This window comes from Mesocricetus auratus, unplaced genomic scaffold, assembly GCF_017639785.1.
Source record: "Mesocricetus auratus isolate SY011 unplaced genomic scaffold, BCM_Maur_2.0 Super-Scaffold_100009, whole genome shotgun sequence".
NCBI classification, from domain to species: Eukaryota; Metazoa; Chordata; class Mammalia; order Rodentia; family Cricetidae; genus Mesocricetus; species Mesocricetus auratus.
In genome coordinates this window covers 13,395,496-13,415,416 of record NW_024429193.1, presented here as the reverse complement: position 1 = coordinate 13,415,416, position 19,921 = coordinate 13,395,496, and the positions used below count along the sequence as shown (strand labels likewise).

At 40.3% G+C, this 19,921-nt stretch overlaps 1 protein-coding gene across 4 annotated transcripts in view; it reads left to right on the top strand.

The window, feature by feature from the left end:
- The window catches only part of Col24a1 (collagen type XXIV alpha 1 chain), a 261,191-nt gene that overhangs the window by 206,435 nt on the left and 34,835 nt on the right, over nt 1-19,921 (top strand). For all 4 annotated transcript variants that reach the window (XM_021233967.2, XM_040751646.1, XM_021233968.2 and 1 more), the window contains 5 exons: nt 13,118-13,225; nt 14,243-14,350; nt 14,442-14,495; nt 15,195-15,257; nt 18,012-18,065. In XM_021233967.2, the coding sequence (XP_021089626.2) occupies nt 13,118-13,225; nt 14,243-14,350; nt 14,442-14,495; nt 15,195-15,257; nt 18,012-18,065 (387 nt within the window). The remainder of the gene's footprint in view (nt 1-13,117; nt 13,226-14,242; nt 14,351-14,441; nt 14,496-15,194; nt 15,258-18,011; nt 18,066-19,921) is intronic.

Below are 19,921 nucleotides of genomic sequence, written 5' to 3'. Positions count from 1 at the left end.
CTTTACTCCTGTTTATAAGACAGATTCAGCGCTGTACTGGAGAGTCTACAAAACACAGCAAGGTTCCAACCAGAGCCGTAACAAGAAACAGAAGTCATTCAGATGATAATGGAAGAAAAACTGTCTTTATTTGCATATCACACAATTATCCACATAGAAATTCCAGAATCCATTAAAGAAAGGATGGTGAATGAGCCACACACAAAATTGAACTTGCATACTCGTGTGTTGTTTAAAGACAGGATTCTGAGAAGAGCACTGTTTGGGAGTCCATCATCCTGAAATATCATAGACTGTACTTACATAAACCATAATTGTGCACCTGACCACGGCCTGTGCTATGTGGTGTAGCCTTTGCTTCTATTTGTACACCATGTTACAGTACTGACTATTGTAGGCTTGATATCTTAGCACTACAGTAGTTAACTATGTAGCTGAACATAGAGAAACATAGAGAAGTACACTGAAAACGTGTAATTGTTTAAAAGGTGCATGGGGGGCTGGGAAGATGTCTCAATAGATAAAGCACTTTCTGTTCAAGTGTGAGGGCTAAAATTCAGATCCCCAGTATCCACACCTATGCTAAGCAAGCATGACAGTCACCTGAAATCCCAAAGACTAAGAGACTATCCCAGTTGACAAGTATGGGGTTCAATTGTAAGACCTTGCCTCAATAAATAAAATGGAGAGCAATCTAGGAAGACACTCAAGGTCAATGTTGTGCTCTTAGACCTACACACACGGACACATGCACACATACACACATGCACACACACACATGTACACCACACACACACACACACACACACACACACACACAGTCCCGTGCACACCTCACACATATACACACAAGAATATTGCACTGGTGGAAGGCACTTATCCTGAATGAGGCTGAGCAGCTGGATGGTTATCCTGGTGATTTTATGAACAATGGCGAGCGAACATGGAGACCCAAGCCATGGGTCTGCTGCTGTAGAATTTACAGGCAACGTGCATTGGGCTACAGTACATGTATTTTATGAAACAGTTGTATTCAATAATAAATTAATCTTAGATTATTATAACATTTTAATGTAAATCTTTCTTAATTTTTTAACTTTTGAACTTCTATAGTAACACAGCTTAAACACACCAAGTAGCTACATAAAAACATTGTCTCCCTTTGTATTTTCATTGAGTAGTTACTTTATACTTTTATATTTTTAATTCTTTAATAACATTTTAAGCATTCAAATGAGTAGTAGTGGTTCATGGGAGCAGCGAGGCAGGATGCCAGCGCCTGATGGGTTTAAGGATTGGCACACACAGAGAAACCGAGATCAGCTGGGCCATGTATTCTGCTGGAGATGCACCAGCATCAACCTGGAAACTTGGCACGCTTAACATTTACAGCCCACACTGAGGACGGAGATGATTAGCCAGCTTGGTAGGAAATCTCTGCAGGCGAGAAGTCTCCGGTTGGAGACATCTGGGATGCAGAAGCTGCAGATGATAGTTTCTACATACAATGTCAGCATCCCACTAAACCCGACCTGGAGAAGGCATTGCCATCGCCATGAGTCTGAGGCACTGGGGTCCTTGACATGGCCCTGTTCATGCCAACAAAACAAATTCATTTAGGACTTCATCAGCCCTCCTTCCACAGGAGGATTCTGCCCTGAAACTACTAAGTCCAGTATGCAGTTGGCAGCATCAGTGGTGGTACACAGTTGTCAGCACCAGTGGTGGTACACAGTTGTCAGCATCAGTGGTGGTACACAGTTGTCAGCATCAGTGGTGGTACACAGTTGTCAGCATCAGTGGTGGTACACAGTTGTCAGCATCAGTGGTGGTACACAGTTGTCAGCACCAGTGGTGGTACACAGTTGTCAGCATCAGTGGTGGTACACAGTTGTCAGCATCAGTGGTGGTACACAGTTGGCAGCATCAGTGGTGGTACACAGTTGTCAGCACCAGTGGTGGTACACAGTTGTCAGCACCAGTGGTGGTACACAGTTGTCAGCATCAGTGGTGGTACACAGTTGTCAGCATCAGTGGTGGTACACAGTTGGCAGCATCAGTGGTGGTACACAGTTGGCAGCATCAGTGGTGGTACACAGTTGGCAGCATCAGTGGTGGTACACAGTTGGCAGCATCAGTGGTGGTACACAGTTGTCAGCACCAGTGGTGGTACACAGTTGTCAGCATCAGTGGTGGTGTCAATAGTGCCCTGTGTTCCCCAGCAAGCATGGTACAAGTCTCAGTGTCCTTCTTTGACTTCCTGACTACCCTTTGATCATCAGACTTTTAACCCTGGTTTTCATTGTTTATCTGCGGTCACATGAGTTACAATTGCCTTCCCCCCCCCCTTTAAATTACCCAGGGTCAATATCTAGTATTTACAGGTTAAGCTCTAAAACAGAAATGAACCCATGAGCGCTGTGGTTTAGTATATGGAGAACGTCAGCATCTTCAGCAAAGGACCACTTGGTCTGATGGATGAATTGGACCACTTGAGGAGAAGATGGGTAATGAAATGTCAAGGTATTCAGATCCTTCTGTGCAGAAGCTGAATTCTGAACAAGAAAGTAGAATAATAACTAGAAATAAACTTAAGGTCAGAACTTACCCCAGGTGAGACACTCTGAGCATGTTTAAACCCTCACCAGAAAGGCCTATGAGGCTGAAAACCTGATGGAGGCAAAGAAGAGTCCAGGGTGAATTAGTTGAACAACAAAGCATGCTTGATCTGTGCCCACTTCCTAAGTTACTACCCGGGAACTGCTTTTAAACAGATATTTGAGCCACACATTAAACAAATATATATATATATATATATATATATGGGCACAGCGAGCTTATTGAACTTTGTGATTTACAAAAACTAACACGACTTATAGTAAGTACTGCTTCACTACACCTCCCAGGGCCATGAAGTTGAGTGACATCTGGCATTGCCATTAGAAAGCAATTAAGTAGGCATCAGATCATAACCATCACCAACTACGTTTTAACATTTTCACAGGATATGCTGGAAGTTTTGTATATGTATACTTAGGATGCTGGGATGCCCTGAACTTTAAATCATGTTATATCAATCAAAATAAAAACAAAGTAGCATTCCCTTACAGACTCTGCATTGCAAGCCCAATGTTGGCACATCTTTGGGGTATTTATGAAGATGGAGATGTTTGCCTTAAATATCTCTACTCTCCGCAGAATACTTTATATGAAATTAAGAATGCAATGCTTTTTAAGGAGTACAATAAATGAACTGAAATCTTCAGTGGCTACCTTGTCATTAGCACAAATAATGTCCAAGAGAATAATTTCTCAAACAAAAGTAAACTACTGAAGTTTTTTTTAGCTGTTTTGGAGGAAATAATATCATTGCTAAATACAAGGAAGATTCCTGAAGTATTTTCAACCAAGGATAAGGACATCTTTCCATTGGTCTTTTTTTTCAATCATGGCACCATGCTGTTCTTTGGCTCACCTTTAAAGACTGCTGGGTTTATCCACTTAGAAAAATATTTATCCTAGGGTTTGTAGCATTATGCAACTGCCTGGTTTTCCTAAACAATGTTCTTTCTTTCTTTTCTTTTTCAGTTTTGATGTGGCCATGAATTTAAGAATTCCTGGCATATTCACTCTGCAGTTTCAGTGTTTTTCAAGGTCATGTGACCATAGCTGAGGGATAGGACTGGGGAGGCTCAAGTTGCCTTTGTGAATTTCCCTTTGCTCAAATGAGTGCTCCGAGGCCAGACAGTTGAGCACATCTGCGGCAAATGAGTCTACCATGCTGTTTTCATTGAGCTGGGCTTCTGTACAAACACAGTACCTCAGTCATTTAGGAAAAAATTTCCTTGAAAAAATCGTAAATCCATTTGTCACCAAAATCAAGACTTACCAGCCCTTCTTTATTATTACTTTTCTTGCTACACCAATAAAACTGGTTTTTGGAAAGGAAGAAATGAAATGAAACTAACAACTTATTTTAGGACAAATCAGGCCCTTTCAAGCCTAACTTTGCCATTCACCAGGTGAATCTGTCTTTAGTGTTGTCTTAAAAGAACACCGAGAATCTTGAGTTACTCTTTTGTGGCTTGTACCCCGACACTTTATAAAATGAAAAGCACTCTTCAGCAATGACCCCTGGCGGCTGTGGGAGCCTGGGTCCTGACCACCCACAGCCCTGGTCATCTGTGACCTGTGATCCAGTCACACTCAAGAAGCTTTTGCTCCTGAGAGGATACCGTTCTGGCTCTAAGTGTTTTTAGAAAGACATACTTGTGGTGGACAAGTCTACACTGAACAAATCCTGTCAAGTCTTCCTTATGAAAGGTTGATTATCCAGTTAGAGCTTCATCTCATTATAACTTTCTCCCTCCTTTGCTATGGCTGCTGCCACTGGGCAGATTTCCTGTTCATTAGGCTCTCTTCCAGGACACAGCTCAGATTGTGTGGCAGCTGATTAGTAGCAAAGTGAAAGATTTGCAGAAGGATAGAGGTTTCCTAGTTGAATCTTCAGTGAACCCCACCCTGTCCGGTACAGCTCATACTCCACTGAACGACCGGCGTTCCTTCGGTTTCTGGCCTCTGTTTACTTTGCCGAGCCAACATTGTACCCTGCTCTTTGTGAGCACTGCTCATTTCAAGCATAATAACAGCTAAATTATCGGTGTTTTCAGGGTGTCAGACACTATTCGGTGTTGGCTGTTTATTAAGTTATGTAGCCCCGCGAGGTCAACACAGCTATTATCTCCAGTTTGCCAGGAGGAAGCTGAGTCAGAAAGACTAAAAATTTGCCCAAGATCACACAGTCAACAGGCATGGGAACCAGGATGGGAAACCAGGAAATCAAGTTCGACACCCTGTTCTTCACGACGACGCTCCACTCCACTATGCCTGCCGACTTCCTAAGCTGCTTTTCCCAGTCTTTGTATTTCTCTGCTCGCCTTCCTGACTCCATTCACGCTATTTATTCTCTCTGCTTAGAAATCTCTTCTATATTTCCATTTAGGTTTATGGTGAATAGTTTCTTAACCCTTCAGGACTCAATCCAAATTTAATCTAACTTTAACTTAGACACCTGTCTGCTCAGAACGTAAGTAAATTCAGAGAGCTTTCCCCAGCAGGGAACAGTTAATTTAGTTTTCAGCTGTTTATGTTGTTTTCACTTGAAAGACTGTAAGCTCTTGTATAGCAAGTCTCGTATTTTATTCTTCTTTGGATGCCTGGCACCTTGCACATTGTCAGGCTCGTAGGAGAAGCCCTAAAAGTCATTGAGAAATGTTCTTCATGTGGTAACTATGGTGTGTGTTAACTAATTAACATCATAAACAGCATATATTAAATGAGTATATCAATACCTAATTTATGTTTTTTACTATAATCAAATAAAATGTTGTACGTAAAGGGCCTAACACAGTATCTGAGCGTATTGAGTCAATTTTGTCTCCATGTAGTATTAAATACAAATGGTTATTCTAACACTACTTTAGCACTCAAATGCCAGTCCAGTGCCTGGTATGCGTGAGGGTTATAGAATAGACTAAAGTGAATAAAAGCTGACCTCATGGAATGTACATGTAACGGCCAGAAAGTGTTAGCATTTGATCTTTAACAAAAATCACAACTTATGGATCAATATAATAGTCGGATACTAGACTATAACTAAATAAATAGATGGAGCAGATAGTTTCAAATCCTGGTTAGTACAAGGAAAGAAACAGTTGTGTGATAAAGGATCATGGGAGAGGCAGGCTGTATATGAAGTTTAGCAGGGAAGCCTCCCTAAGAAGGTTATGAGGGACCTGACTGAGATAAGATGAATTCAGACATGAAAAGGAGCCAAAATGAAAATGTTCATAGTCAGAAAAGAGTCTGGAGCATTCGCAGGATTGCTGGGGGATGGAGTGAGAGACACCGAAGTGATATTGGTTACCTTTGATCTAGGAAGGTGCACGGTGATTTCTTCACAGCAGTGAGAAATATGTGCAAGATCCATGAGTCCTCTTCCAGTCCCTGGTAACCCTGTCATTGCACATTGAGACCTAAGCAAGGGGGTTTCACACGGTTCCCCTGTATTGTAGTGGCATGTTCAGGTTTTCCAGGATTAAGAAATTATCATTTGTTCTAATTAAAACATGCAAGCAATGCCTGTGAGGTAGATCACCACAATGCTGGTGTTTGTTGTCTCTCAGTGGAAGGTAAGTTTCATAGACTTGGAAGTAGACACAAATCAAGCCCACTATCCTTCCTCCTTAAGACATGCCTCAGTTTACTCTTGGTCCCTAAACTTTAATATGTGTAAATGTCTAAAACTACTTTCCAACTTTAGCATAGAGCTCAGTCATAAATCTTACTCTAGCTCTTGACCATGTTGCTTTTGACTGTAATCTAGGACAGTGTTATAAACGTGGCATAATTTACATATGCTGCAGCCTTGCATACAACTACCCTTAATTACTAGCCTAAGTATTTTTAAACAGCCATTTCTTTCCTAGGAGGGATATATTTAGTAAATCAAATAAAATGAGAATGTTCACCTCAAGCAGAAGTTGCTTTAGCTGTTTCAGTAGAGGAGGTACCATGTTTTGTTTATGGCTTTTAGGTTTTCTGGCTTTAAAAGAAAAAACCTGCACACTTGTGTTGCCTAAAATAAAAAGAAAATCTGGGATATTGTGCTAAATTTTTGTACAAAAGAAAGTAAAATTCTTATGCTCTCTTCTTACATAGTAACTACATGAACATAACCCTATGTATATAAAAGTTGTGTAGCAATGTAGAAGGCAAAAAAGGAAAGAACTTTTCCTAGAAGTTTTCAAAGAAACGCCAAATAATATGAAGTTCAATGTCATTAAGTTTTTTTTCCATTTGACTGAAAAATCAATAGAATTAGCACCATGAAAGCTTATAATTCACGCAATGTAATTTTAAAGACATTGGCCTCTCAGCTGAGCGTTTTTCTAGTGTGTGTTTCTACCATTGTCCAGATTTCACAGATTTTGTTTACCCCTGATTTCTTGAGATAGCTTGTTCAATACTGGAGAGAGGTAGACTGTTAAAGCAAAGACCAGAGGGAACAGTTGCGAAGGCATCTCTTCACTCTCCTCTATTATTAGACACACCTGGCTTCCAAAAGCTCTGTTTTTCTTGTCATTGTCTACAGGAGAGCTGCCTTTTCATTCCTGGGTCTTTCCATTCTGTTCAGAAAAGAAGACAGAGTCTTTCTTCCAGAGGAGAGAGGTCAGAGTGTCAAGCACCTCCCTCTTCCTTACCTGCTGTAAATTGAGAACAATAGAAACATGGTGATGCCAGTCTCGGACGCATAGGAGGTGCACAGAGGAGAAAAGCGCCCACTGTGTGATGCTTTTGTTGTCTTTACTCATCAAGTCCAGGACCTTTGTCCTCAGAGTCTCTGGCTGATGCCCATCACTTTCTGTCCTGTCAGTTGGTGATGCTTTCCTGGAGGGCTCACAGCTCGTTTCTGTTCTCAGCCTTTGTCTGAGAATGATAGAACTCCCCGGTCATGAGGCATCATATCTCTTTCTGTCATACTAAGCTTCTATTTTTGTCACTGGCTAGTACATTTTAGCTATGAAAATGATAATAAATTGACTAGAGGATATTTTGCAGAGTTGTGGAAAAGCTTTTATAGCTTATACATGAGTGGCTGCCATATTAGTCTTCTAAGACTCGGGTAAGTTATTCATTGGTTTCCACATCCCTTACCAAAATGAATAATTACTATGGCTTTTTGTTTATAAAGCTTCCCTGTACACTTTACCCCTTTACTCAATAGTTTGAAGCAAATCGTCAGCTGGAAGCCACTGAAGGGAATGCCTGGAATTAGCATCTGTTTCTCTTGAAAGCAAAATTAATCATCATCTGTGTATCCCTAATAAAAAAATGTTTGTTCTTTGCTTGTATGAAACATTCTTAAAACTTTGTACAGAACACTCTGCTACCATCCTTGAACTTCTCTCTAAGAAACCAACATAAATGGTAAATGACTTGTAGCTGTGCTGAATATCCAACAGCTCAAGTAAAATTAACTTCCCTTGCAGCCCTAATGAAGTCTCTCATGGCGACATTTTTAGCAAATGTTTTTTAAAAATTATCTGTTGACCTCAGAGCTGCTCAACGGTGTCTAGGTGTCTGTGGCTCATGTCTTAGCAGAAGAGTGTATGTCTTTTATACTAGAAAAAACAAGGATCTTCAAAATTACCTACAACTATGATGAAAGTGAAGCAATGCTGGTTTGGAATTGTGAGGTCTTGAGATAGCCTGCATCCAGCACACTGCCCCTAAGGCATATCTCCCTGTCACATCTGGGGAAAGGGAGCTCACACGCTGCAAGATAGCCTATTAACTTTTTAAATTATTGTACAAGTAATTGTATTCACATGTTAACTTTTTGACCAAGTTTAATTATAGAGTTACTTTGCTGGTCTAAGAACATTCGCTTTGTTTTCCCTCCCTTACATGACTTTCCTTCCATCTTTTATACATGACTTTTTAAAAATGCTGTAAGACATCGAGTCTTTAGGTCTTCTAGCTATTGAGTTTTTCCCCAGTGGGAGAAGATGCTTTGCGTTAGAATTTTGACGTTTCTTGGTTGGTTGTTAGGCAGATGGATGATTGGTTGGTTGTGTTGGATGGGTGATTGGATAGTTGGGCGTATTGGGTGCTGTTTTATTGGTTGTATTTTTGTTTGTTTGTTTGTGTCTTTTGGGTCTCACTGTGTGGTCCACCTTTGGCCTCAGTCACTATGTAGAACAAGCTGGCCTTGAACTCATGATCCTCCTACCTCAGTGTCCTAAATTCTGGGATTGCAGTCATAAAGCACCATGTCCAGCTTAAACTTCACTTTTAAAGCATCCTATTCCTATAAAGTTGCCTTCTCATCAGAGATCTGGTCATTGACAACACCTAAGTCTTCTTTGACCATTTTTTGAAACTTTCCTGAAGTCTCAGGTGCCTCTTATAGGACGTTCCTTCATTTGCATGGGTAGTTCTCATTATTCATATAGAAAGCCATTCCAGAACTAGCAGCTTGCAGACTATATTAAATGAATCTAAAACAGATAGAAGGAAGCAAAGGAAAATAAATAGGACAGACTAATACATTTAAGATAATGTGCTTGCAGTGTGTAAGAACTACAACGTCTATATCCAATCTCTACAATGTAAAGATGTCCCCTCAATAGATAGATGACAGACACATATATAGAGAGTGGGTATATCTATCTCCTCACTTTCTACTGTTCCTTTTTCTCTACCCACTGCCTTCTGTACCATTCTATCGTCTTTTGTCCGTCCTTCTCCCTTCCTCTTTTCCTCTCTTTATAAAGGTTTCGCACTCATAGTGGTTCCTCAAAAATACTATGATTCACTAATATAAAAAAATGATGGGACATAAATTGATGTAGATGAGAACAAAAAAGTCTTAAAAGCCTAGCCAAGGAATATGAACTTATGTCCCGTAAATATCTGCCTTTAATCACTTGGCATAATTTATTAATACTTAGGTGAGTCTTTTGTGGTCATAGAAAAATCTACCTAGAAAAGATATCTAAGAATATAGTTAGGTACTGGAGAGATGGTTCAGCAGTTAAGAGTGGTTGTTGTACTTGCTGCTCTTGCAAAGGACCAGAGTTCATTTCTTAGTATCCACATCTAGAAGCTCACAACACCCTGCATCTCCAGCTCCAGGCATTGACCACCCACCTTTCACCTCCATAAGCACCCACACACATGTGTTCATAAATACATGCAGACAGTCACATAAACACAAATTTTAAATGTTCATAATAGATAATATATTGAATTTTTATAATATATAGAATTATAGTAATTTCTGGGCAGTGGTGACACAGCACTCTGGAGGCAGAGGTAGGTGGATCTGAGGTCAGCCTGGTCTACAGAGCAAGTTCTAGGACAACCAGGACTACACAGAGAAACCCTGTTTGAAAATAGCAAAAAAAAAAAAAAGGTTAGGTTGTGAAGCTTCTTGAAAGAAAGAATCACATCTACATCTATGTGCATACTCCCTAGAGGGCTTCCTGTGTTATCTTCCTTACGATGGTTGATACTTAAAAATATCCTTGTTGAGTGCATGGAAGAATCACTGAATAACATGACTTAGTATCCCGGGAACAGAGACAGTGGCCAGGCCCTTTAGAGGAGAATTTAGCAGATTCAGTAAGACTGAGTAGGAAAGGAGGGAAATTGAGAGTTTTGCATAGGAATTTGGATGAGAAAATAAATGTTATGCATTCGTAGTCATTAATAATTTTAACATGTGATGATTGAGTACAATCTTTTTGTAATAAGGCCCACTGGTAAAAAAATGGAGAAAGCAAAGTACTCTCTTTGGAAAGACAACCTTTAACTCACCACAGTTAGTTCCCTATTGACAGCTTTTTGCTTGTCTGTTAAGCTGCCCTGTTAGGATTCTGCATATTTTACATACTCCATGTTTGAAAGTTCTTTTCACAGTGATAGGAACTTCTAAGTGCAGCAGTTTATGAGCATATGATCTTAATTGAACATATTCAGAGTGTGGAAGGAATTTGTAGAATTCTATTAGATTTTTCCCTTGGTAGCTGTCTTTTAACATGCCATTATATTATAGCTTAGTCACTTCCAATTGAAGCTTATGCATAAATTCCTCAACTGTGCAGTCAAGTGGTTTGGGAAACACAAAATCTTCTTCCATCTATGTCTAAAATATGCACCTGAAACCCAACTCAGAAACTCTGGCAGTTGCCTCACAATTGCGTTAATTTTGACAGTACAGGCAATGTATAATGCTTCTAGTGTTACCTGTGATCAGCTGTTGGAATTACATGTGTTTTCATGTACGATCACTGTTTTCCTATGTTATTTTGAGTTTTATTAACTAATAAGCATTGTAAAGACTATTGCAAAACCTAATTGTTTTTGTTTGCTTGCTTGCTTGCTTGGTTTGGCTTTGGCTTTGGTTTTGTTCTGTTTGTTTTTTGAGATGGGGTCTTAAGTATTCCAGACTAGCCTCGAACTCACTTTGTCATCAAGAATGACCTTAAACTCCCGGTCTTCCCTGCTTCCTTAGTATCATTAGGATCATACATTACAGTACCTACTATATGTAGTGCTGGGCACTGGCCATACGGTTGCAAACACTCCACCCACTGAGCTAAATCCCATGTCATTTCTTTCTTTATATGACTTCCTTTATTTTGGACAGATTTCAGATATATTTCTGGCCTCTTCTATAGAGGGATGTTTCTCTCATTTAGGAAGGTTTCCATCTCTGCCTCGAAATACATTACCAAAGCTATACTTATATAAGCCATCAAACATTGTATAACTGGATGTCAAGTTATCCCATTACAGGTTTTGATTTAAAATGTTATACAACCAAAGAAGATTAAATCCAATGGAATTCACTGTTGCCACACAGGTTGGATAATCTATGTATCAAATTCAAATATTTTTCTCAGATCCCCTGTTGGCAACAACTGCAATGAATATTCATAGCTTTAATAACCAGACTTTTGCCAAGCTTTGGAGTTTGTCCAGTGGGTCTTTTCTTGATCACATCTATCAGTTTTGTTGCCTCTTAGAAGATTCTACTTCAGGCTGTGCTAATCTGTTTGCCCTTAACGTCCTTGACAATAGTCTTCCTTGCAGTCATACACAGCTTTTCCATGCAGGTTAACTTTTCCATCATTTGAAGCTCATCTCTGACCCCTCAAATGAACAACTTTGCAATATAGCAATCTTCCATTGACCTACCAAGGGCAAAGAAACTAGTTTAACAGCATTTCCTATATTCTCAAACATTTGATTCTATTACAATGTCAACATTTCAAGCAATATACTCACCAAAAAGATAAACAATATTGAACAAGAGTTTTTTAAACATATGATGTAATCAGTCACCATAAATAAGGTTCTTTGCCGAGCCAACAACTGAAAACTTAGTTTTAGTTCAGCATTCTTAAAAAGGTGTTTGTGTGTGTTTGTGTTTGTGTGTGTGTGAGAGAGATAGAGAGAGAGAGAGTTCCACTATGATAAGACACCCCTTTTTAAACTTTCTAACTTCCTATCTCTTGCATTTATGTAAAGTTGTAATATGCTTTTGGTCTGATGTTGCTGGAATGTATCATATGTATTTTAGTTATAGATGTGGTTTCAGTACATACCAAACACAAGAGTTTGTCATCTAATTTGAAAACAAAATAGTCCATATCCCACTGTGCCTATAAATTGTGACACCCAAGGTCCACCCTTCTTATTCTGACATGGTAGATATGTTCCACCACTAAAAGACATGAAATAAAAAATCACAGGAAGACCATGTATGTTCCATCTGAAACGTGGCCCTACTCCAGTCTACTGTGCAGCAAACAGGAGTGCTGTCATCTCTGTCACCAGCAGAGCTACTCAGTTCTGCTGCTGCAGCACAAGTGAAGCCAGAGTCAATATGTTAATGAATGGATGTGGCTGTGTCCTAATAAAATGTTATTCATATATACCAAAATCTTAATCCCATATACTCTTCACGTTTCAAACTATTATTATCACTATTTTCATTTTTCTCATCATTTAAAAATATAAAAACTGTGCTTGGGTTGCAATCTATATAAGAAGAGATGAATGCTAACATTGGCTTCTAAATCATGATGGCCAACCCTGATTCAGGATTTGATTTTAGGAATTTAATATTTGCTTGCTTAATTTCATTTTTAAACTCTTTTCACTGGACTTTCTAGAATCATGTAAGTAAGGAACATAGAATTCTTTGTGAGGAGATATTCTTCTGTTAGACTTGCCATGCACAGCAGAGTATATGTCCTTAAGTTAAAATGCAGCAAAGCATACTGTACACCCTGCTTGTGTAAATCAAGAGGGACTTGGTATTGCCTTGAAGTCTCCATTTAAAAAACCCAAGATCATATTAACTACAATTAGATGTGTCATGTGAGCGGTGGGGCTTCCAAACTATTTAATTGTTTCACTCCTGTGGGAAAACATACTTCCAAATATGGGCATCCTATCACCACCTGCCCCTCTATATTTATCTACCCTCTATATTGACATTCTCAAAATGCCCTACTTCCCATTTCTTGTCTGTGTTATTCAGGGTGTCACAGGCAGCCCAGGAAGAACAGGACTGACTGGATCCTCAGGTCCTCGAGGAGGAAAGGGCTCATCAGGCCCACCAGGAAGGCCTGGTGTTCCGGGACCAAAGGTACTTTCTTATCATCTATGTCAGGTAGGACAAGCCACCTCCTCTACCCTGTATATCCTGTCTAGATCACGGCTGAGCATGTTTTAATAAAATCCGGTGGACAGGAAAACCACATTAAGCAAAAGAAAAGTATATGGCCTACGCATGTCTGTTTCCCACTGGTAGCCAAAAGGCATGCTATTGGGGGATAATTCACTAACAAAGAACTAGAAGTGTTTCCAAATGCTCTTCGTTTTTTTAAAACTTGTTTCTAGTTCTCCTTCTCTTCTATGTCATCTATCTTTGACAAGTAGATACATGGAATTTACTTCTAGATGCAGACTTTCTCAAATACACTCTTACTCCTCTAAAGCCAAATATAACCATTCAGTGAACTGATAATACCCACTTAAGCCTTCAATAAACCTGATAACAGAGCCAACCAAAGTTCAGATTGGTAAAACTGAAATGATACTCATGGTAAAATCACAGTCCAACCCTCAGGTAACTGCTCTCTTGCTAGTATCATCATCCCTGGAAGACAGGGACAACAGAGCAAAATGGTCACTTCTGTACGAAACGTGTTCTACCTCACACAACACTTCCTACACGCTATGATGTCACCCTTCCCACTTCTTTCCCCATGTGCACTACCCTAACCCCTGGAATTCTCTTTTCTTATATCTATACCTTTTGCTTATTGGTTTTTTTGTTTTGTTTTGTTTTGAGACAGGGTTTCTCTGTATTGTTTTGGAGGCTGTCCTGGAACTCTCTCTGTAGACCAGGCTGACCTAGAACTCACAGAGATCCTCCTGCCTCTGCCTCCCGAGTGCTGGGATTAAAGGTGTGTGCCACCAACGCCCGGCACCTTTTGCTTGTTGTAATAAAGTTCTGCTTGTGGCAAATGGTGGAAAGGACGAAGATGATACATTTAACATCCCCAATGCCTTACAGTATTCTGAAAGTGGATATTTGTATTTCAATAATATATTTATCGGTTCTGAGGTCAAAAACCAGCTGTCTGTGTTTGGTCTGTAGGGTGAACAAGGGCTGTCTGGTCAACCTGGAATTCCAGGTAAAAGAGGTCAACAAGGAGCACAAGGTGACCAAGGACCACACGGAGAGCCTGGTCTGAAAGGGCAGCCTGTAAGTGTCAACTCGGAAATCACCAACTACTGATTCCACAGATCAGGCCACCACTGTGCAGTAACAATTCCCCTGTCTGTTTGCCTTGCAGGGAGAACATGGTGATCAAGGTTTGACAGGTTTCCAGGGATTCCCAGGCCCCAGAGTATGTGTACATATGTTCTATGTGTATCTAGGGAAAAAGATGAGAAGTGTTGAAATAATCAATATTTAGTCTATGACCTGAACTTTTCTTTAATCTTTAAAATCTTTATGGGTATACCCATGTGTTTGAGTTTTTAAAGTGCTAATTTCAAAACCCCTATAGCTGCAGAACTTGGTGAGGCAGGAAGATTACAGTTCAAGGCAAGCCTGGGACATATGAAATCTTGTATTAAAAAAAACCAAAACTTAAAATAGGCACTTGCCACACAAGACTTGGGTTCTGACACCCATAATCCACAGTAATGCAGCCTTCTTCAATCCCAGCACCACTGTGAGAAGGTAGCAGGCAGTAATAAGGGAATTTCATGCTGGCCACCTAGCATGGCTAACATAGCAAGAGACCCTGTCACAAACACAGTGTAAGATGACGCCAATGATGTCTGTCCTCTACCCCTCCAACTCCCCACACACGCTCTCTCACCCTTATCTATCTGTCTGTCTGTCTGTCTGTCTTCTATCATCTCTATCTCACTTACAAACATACACTTGATAAAACAGAATTTTCTATAATCATATGTCCCATTAATTTTCTTATATGATTATCTATTGTTCCCATTTTAAGAAGTATTTTTAAACTCTTCATTTGTAAGATATCTGTACAGGACTAAAGCAGGCTTTCTATTTTTCATTGTATCTTTAGGGTCCAGAGGGGGATGCTGGTATTGTTGGAATTGCAGGCCCTAAAGGTCCTATTGGGCAGAGAGTAAGTATAGAGTCATCTTGTCACCCAAGACCTCTGCTTTTTTGCTTATTGTAGGACTTTAAATTAATATTCACATTAATAAGTTAATAAAATGATTTTCAAGACAGAAATTCAAAGCAGCCCATTCAAGCTCCATCCTTTCACAGCTCATAAATTAGTTTAAGCAAAATACCATAATAGACCACCCATACTTCTCAGTTCTTATTTTTAAAAAATCATCAGAATAGCTGTGAAGAATGGACAGTATATCTGTTAACACAACACATAAAGCAGCCAGCGTCCAAACACCACCCACCTGGAGAAGACTTGCCTCTAACCAGAACTCTTAAGGACACACTTGACAGCTCTTTCCCCAAATCTGATTTTTTCTGCTCAGGATCAAGTATCCCAAGAGAGTGCTGTGAACTGCCAAAAGAGTTCCAAAAATCAAAGGCTAGCAAATGTCACTTAGCAGTTTAGTGCCTAGAGCTGCAGAATGTAGAAGATGTGAAGGAGCCAGCCTCGGTCCTGGCCAGTGTTAGTTCTGCTTTATTACAGTTTGTATTCATCATGCAGTCTTAATGAGGGATGGTCTATAAAATGGAAATGAAACAAAACAACTGCTTCTAAACTGCAAGAGGTGATTTAGTTGTCATCATAGCAGCTCCAAGGACACAGCAGCTTCTAGGGCTGGGAAGACAGGAGAGGAAGGAGAAAAAACATTTCAAATGCATCAGGAATGACCCTGAAGAGCTTCGTAACCCCAACCGCTGTCTTACTCAAAGTGGTGAATGAGATCAGAGTCCTTTTCTTTTTCCTTCATTTTTTTATTTATTTAGTTTTTACATTCCAGACCCAGTCCCAACACTTTGCCCCTCCTCCCATCTGCTCCACAGAGAGGGTAAGGCCTCCCCTAGGAAGTCTACTAAGTCTGCCCCATCATCTCATTGAGGCAGGGCCAAGGCACCTCTGCACCCCCACACCCCTGTGTCTAGGCTGAGAAAAGTATCTCTCCATATACAATGGGCTCCACTAAGTCAGTCTGTGCATTAGGGTTAGATCTTGCACCCACTGCCAGTGGCCTCATAGATTGTTCCAGTCACACCACTGTCACCTATATTAAGGGAGTCCAGCTGAGTCTCATGCAGGTTTTAAGCTTCTACACGGCTCACTAACACCGTCGATAAATTACTTTCAATAAAACAAAGAGCAGCATTGTTGTGGGGAACGCTCGTTTGGAGACCTGCCTCAGCACTTCCCCAGGTAACAGTCTGGATGATTTTCACCATGAGTGCTGTTACAGAAAGTGTCATTTCTGATTATCCACAAGTGTGGTATATAGGAATAGACGACTGTAAAATAAGTGTTGCTTCTATGACCTGATCAGAGTCTGGCTGCTGTCCTCGGCAGGCTTCCACAGAGTGCTGAGGCTCTGGGCTGGCCCAGGACTGAAGCCTTCATCACTTTGTGGGGCAGTCACTTAGTCACCTCACTAATAGTAGAGTTCGAGTAAAGAGCTCACAGCTAGTCATTCATAAGCAAGAATTAGAATAAGACAGTGCCTGGGACACGCCTGTGTGGGAGACAAATAAAAAGTCCTGATATGTTAGTATGGGGCAGTGGGGGGGGGTGACTAGTGTTCAGTCTGTGTCCCTTGTGTCATTTAATTCCAATTAAAATTTTATGAGAGGTGCTGTCACCCTACTTTGCAGCTGGGGAACCAAGCCTCTGGAAAATATTTCCAAGACCGTGGTATGCTAGGATGACAGCAAAGGAAGAATCTGCTCCCTGTCTGAGTGGCCAAACCATGTGCTACAGGGCTGGTCACCAAAAGCTGAGGCATCGGAGCGCACAGTGGGTAGTGATGGCCTCTAGTCTGCTGCCCGCTCCAAAAGCAAGAAGTGTTTGATGACTCAGTGAGAGTACTTAAACTAGAAAAATCAGGATTTTATTGCACTCCATTCCAAAATCACACTCACATAGACAACTCAGGCCTACCATTAAAACCATAGTGCGATGTTTTTGAACATTTAGATAAATAACTGTTAATGTTTCCAGTCTGTTTTCTTCTAGTGTCAGTCTATACCTTTCTATTCTTTGAACATATTATTATTTGGGAGAGTTACATCATAATTAATTAGACTAAAGTTTCCTCAACAGCCACTGAGTCCAAAACAGTGGTTCTTAACCTGTGGGTTGCAACCCTTTCAACAACCTTCTACCTCTGAAAATATTTACATTATGATTCATAACAAGCAAAATTGCAGTTATGAAGTAGCAATGAAAATGATTTTATGGTTGGGGGTCACCACAACATGAGGGACTTTTTCAAGGGTCACAGCATTCGAAAGATTGAGAACCATTGGTCTACAGGTTATACTGAATTAAACATCTATCGGGTAATTTCTCTTTTTGCAGGTCTGTTCAATATTAGAGCATAAAGCAATTTTATTTGTTATGTAATGCTCTACATACAAAATACATCCTTGGACTTCTCACCACATGAACATTCTAATTTTGACTTGTATTGTTTAGAAGTAGCAATTTACAGCTCCCTTGGTAGGAAACTACAGCAATATAGACAATTGTATCAATTGTCAATTGTATAATTGCCAAAATAACTGTAATTCATGCTAGTAGTATATTGTATTACAACAAAAACTACTTAGCGATAGCTATTTTACCATACAACAAATTTTCTAGGTTTTTTTTCCAATTATTTGAAGAATGAGACTGACTTTTTCTTGGAGACTGACTCTCTCTCTACCCCAACAGGGAAACGCTGGCCCTCTTGGCAGAGAAGGTATAATAGGCCCAACAGGCGGAATTGTAAGTTCTTTACAACATAGCTCTTTCATTCTGTCGTTGCTGTTAACCGTGTTTTAAAATTCCTAATTCTAGAAAACTCCATAAATAAGCAGCCTGTGTATTTTGGGAACAAAGGTTAAAAAGAAGACACTCGGTTTTTTGTTTTTGTTTTTGTTTTTGTTTTTTTCTGGAAGGCAATTCTTAAGGGCGGTAGAGTAAGAGAAGGCTTGAGTGGAGGGGGCACTTCCGGCTTGAGGAAAGGAAAAACGCACTAACCAGGGAGCGCAGTAAACATGGGAGCAGTGACTGAAGGTAGAAACCCGGGGGCAGTTCCAAAGGAAAGAACGCAGGGCATTGAATGAGTTCTGATGGCCAAGACTGGGTTCTTAGAAGCACCCACGGTAAACAGGGAAAGATGTTGGTAAAATGGGCAAGAAAACCAGAATAGTGCATGGTTAAACAGGATGGTCTCAAGGAAGGAGTGCTCGCCACCCTCTGCCACGCTCTCCAAGTGCGGGTCACACTGAAGGACGACTGTGAAATGTGCAATGATAACTTTCCAAAACCTCCTTTTGTGACTTGCTTCGTTTTCCATGACAACATTTCTCAAGTTGGTACAGCAAGTGGTTGAAGCCGGCATTATTTCCATCCAATAGATAAAGTCTATAGGATTCATCTGGTTGGCCAAGGTAAAGGAGGCAGTGAGTTACCCGGCTGTGTCTGGGGTGGACAGAGTCAGCACATTGCCAGCACTGTAAGAAATTTGTTGGGAAAGCAACCATGAAATAAGTGACTGAAACAGTGTGGTTGGGCCTAATGCAGAACTTGTACACCAAGGGACCCAGTAGGGTCGGTCAGATGGAGACTGGAAAAACCAAGACTCGTTCCATTTTGAAGCATTCGAAAGTGTTATGTGTAGACATTTAAAACTGAAAATGGAATGTTTCAGAGTGTTAAGGAGAGTTCTTATCTTTGATAAATTTAGAGAATTCACCACTAAAGTTCCTGGAGTTTATTCAAAGGAAATACAATGTGTAACTCATTCTCTTGGCCTCCAACACTTGCTACTCAGAGCTGCATAAAACTGTAGGTGGGAGAGTTCTCACAGTTCAGTGGGCGGTTCCTCAGCACACGCTGTTCCGATTAAGGAGTGATTGTTCTCCTCTGTAAAAAAAATGTGAAGCGGTTGGTCAAGGAAAATGTGATAAAGAAATGTCTCAATTAAAATATCCCACTGTGTTTTGTTTATCCAATAGTTGTTAAAGGTCATTATACTATTCACCATGCAGATCAAATTTCTTTTCAAATTTTTTCCATATTCTGTTTTTTTTCCACTCCGAGAAGAAAAGTCCATTATAAGAAACAATCATCTGAGAATCACACACAAATGCTGTGAGGGAGAATAGGTAGGGGGAGAGGCGATAATGGATTTATAATCATCTGAGAATCACACACAAATCCTGTGAGGGAGAATAGGTAGGGGAGAGGCGATAATGGATTTCTCTTTCAAGATGGAAAACAGTGAGAGTGCAAAATTAACAAAAACAGAATGCATGGTGGGAAAAAGAAAGAAGCCCGTCAGTGTGGCAGAGGAGAGGACAGAATTAGATGTGCACGCATATTGTGAGTTAATCATCACAGAAAGTGCCCCAAGTAGCAGGAGCACCGAACAAAACTGGCTCGTAGTAAGCTGGTAAGGAAGAAGGACTTCAGATTTGGTTAGTTTTTTTTTTCATTTAGCCACCTTCAAGTGTTCAGAATCACCCTCAAGTGTTAGGTACTTCTAATGTCTAATTGGCTATCATTTGGTCACATGGCTGTTCCTATGCTGGGGGCAGGAAAGGCAGATGGAATTATTTGGGAAGCATTAGTGAAGA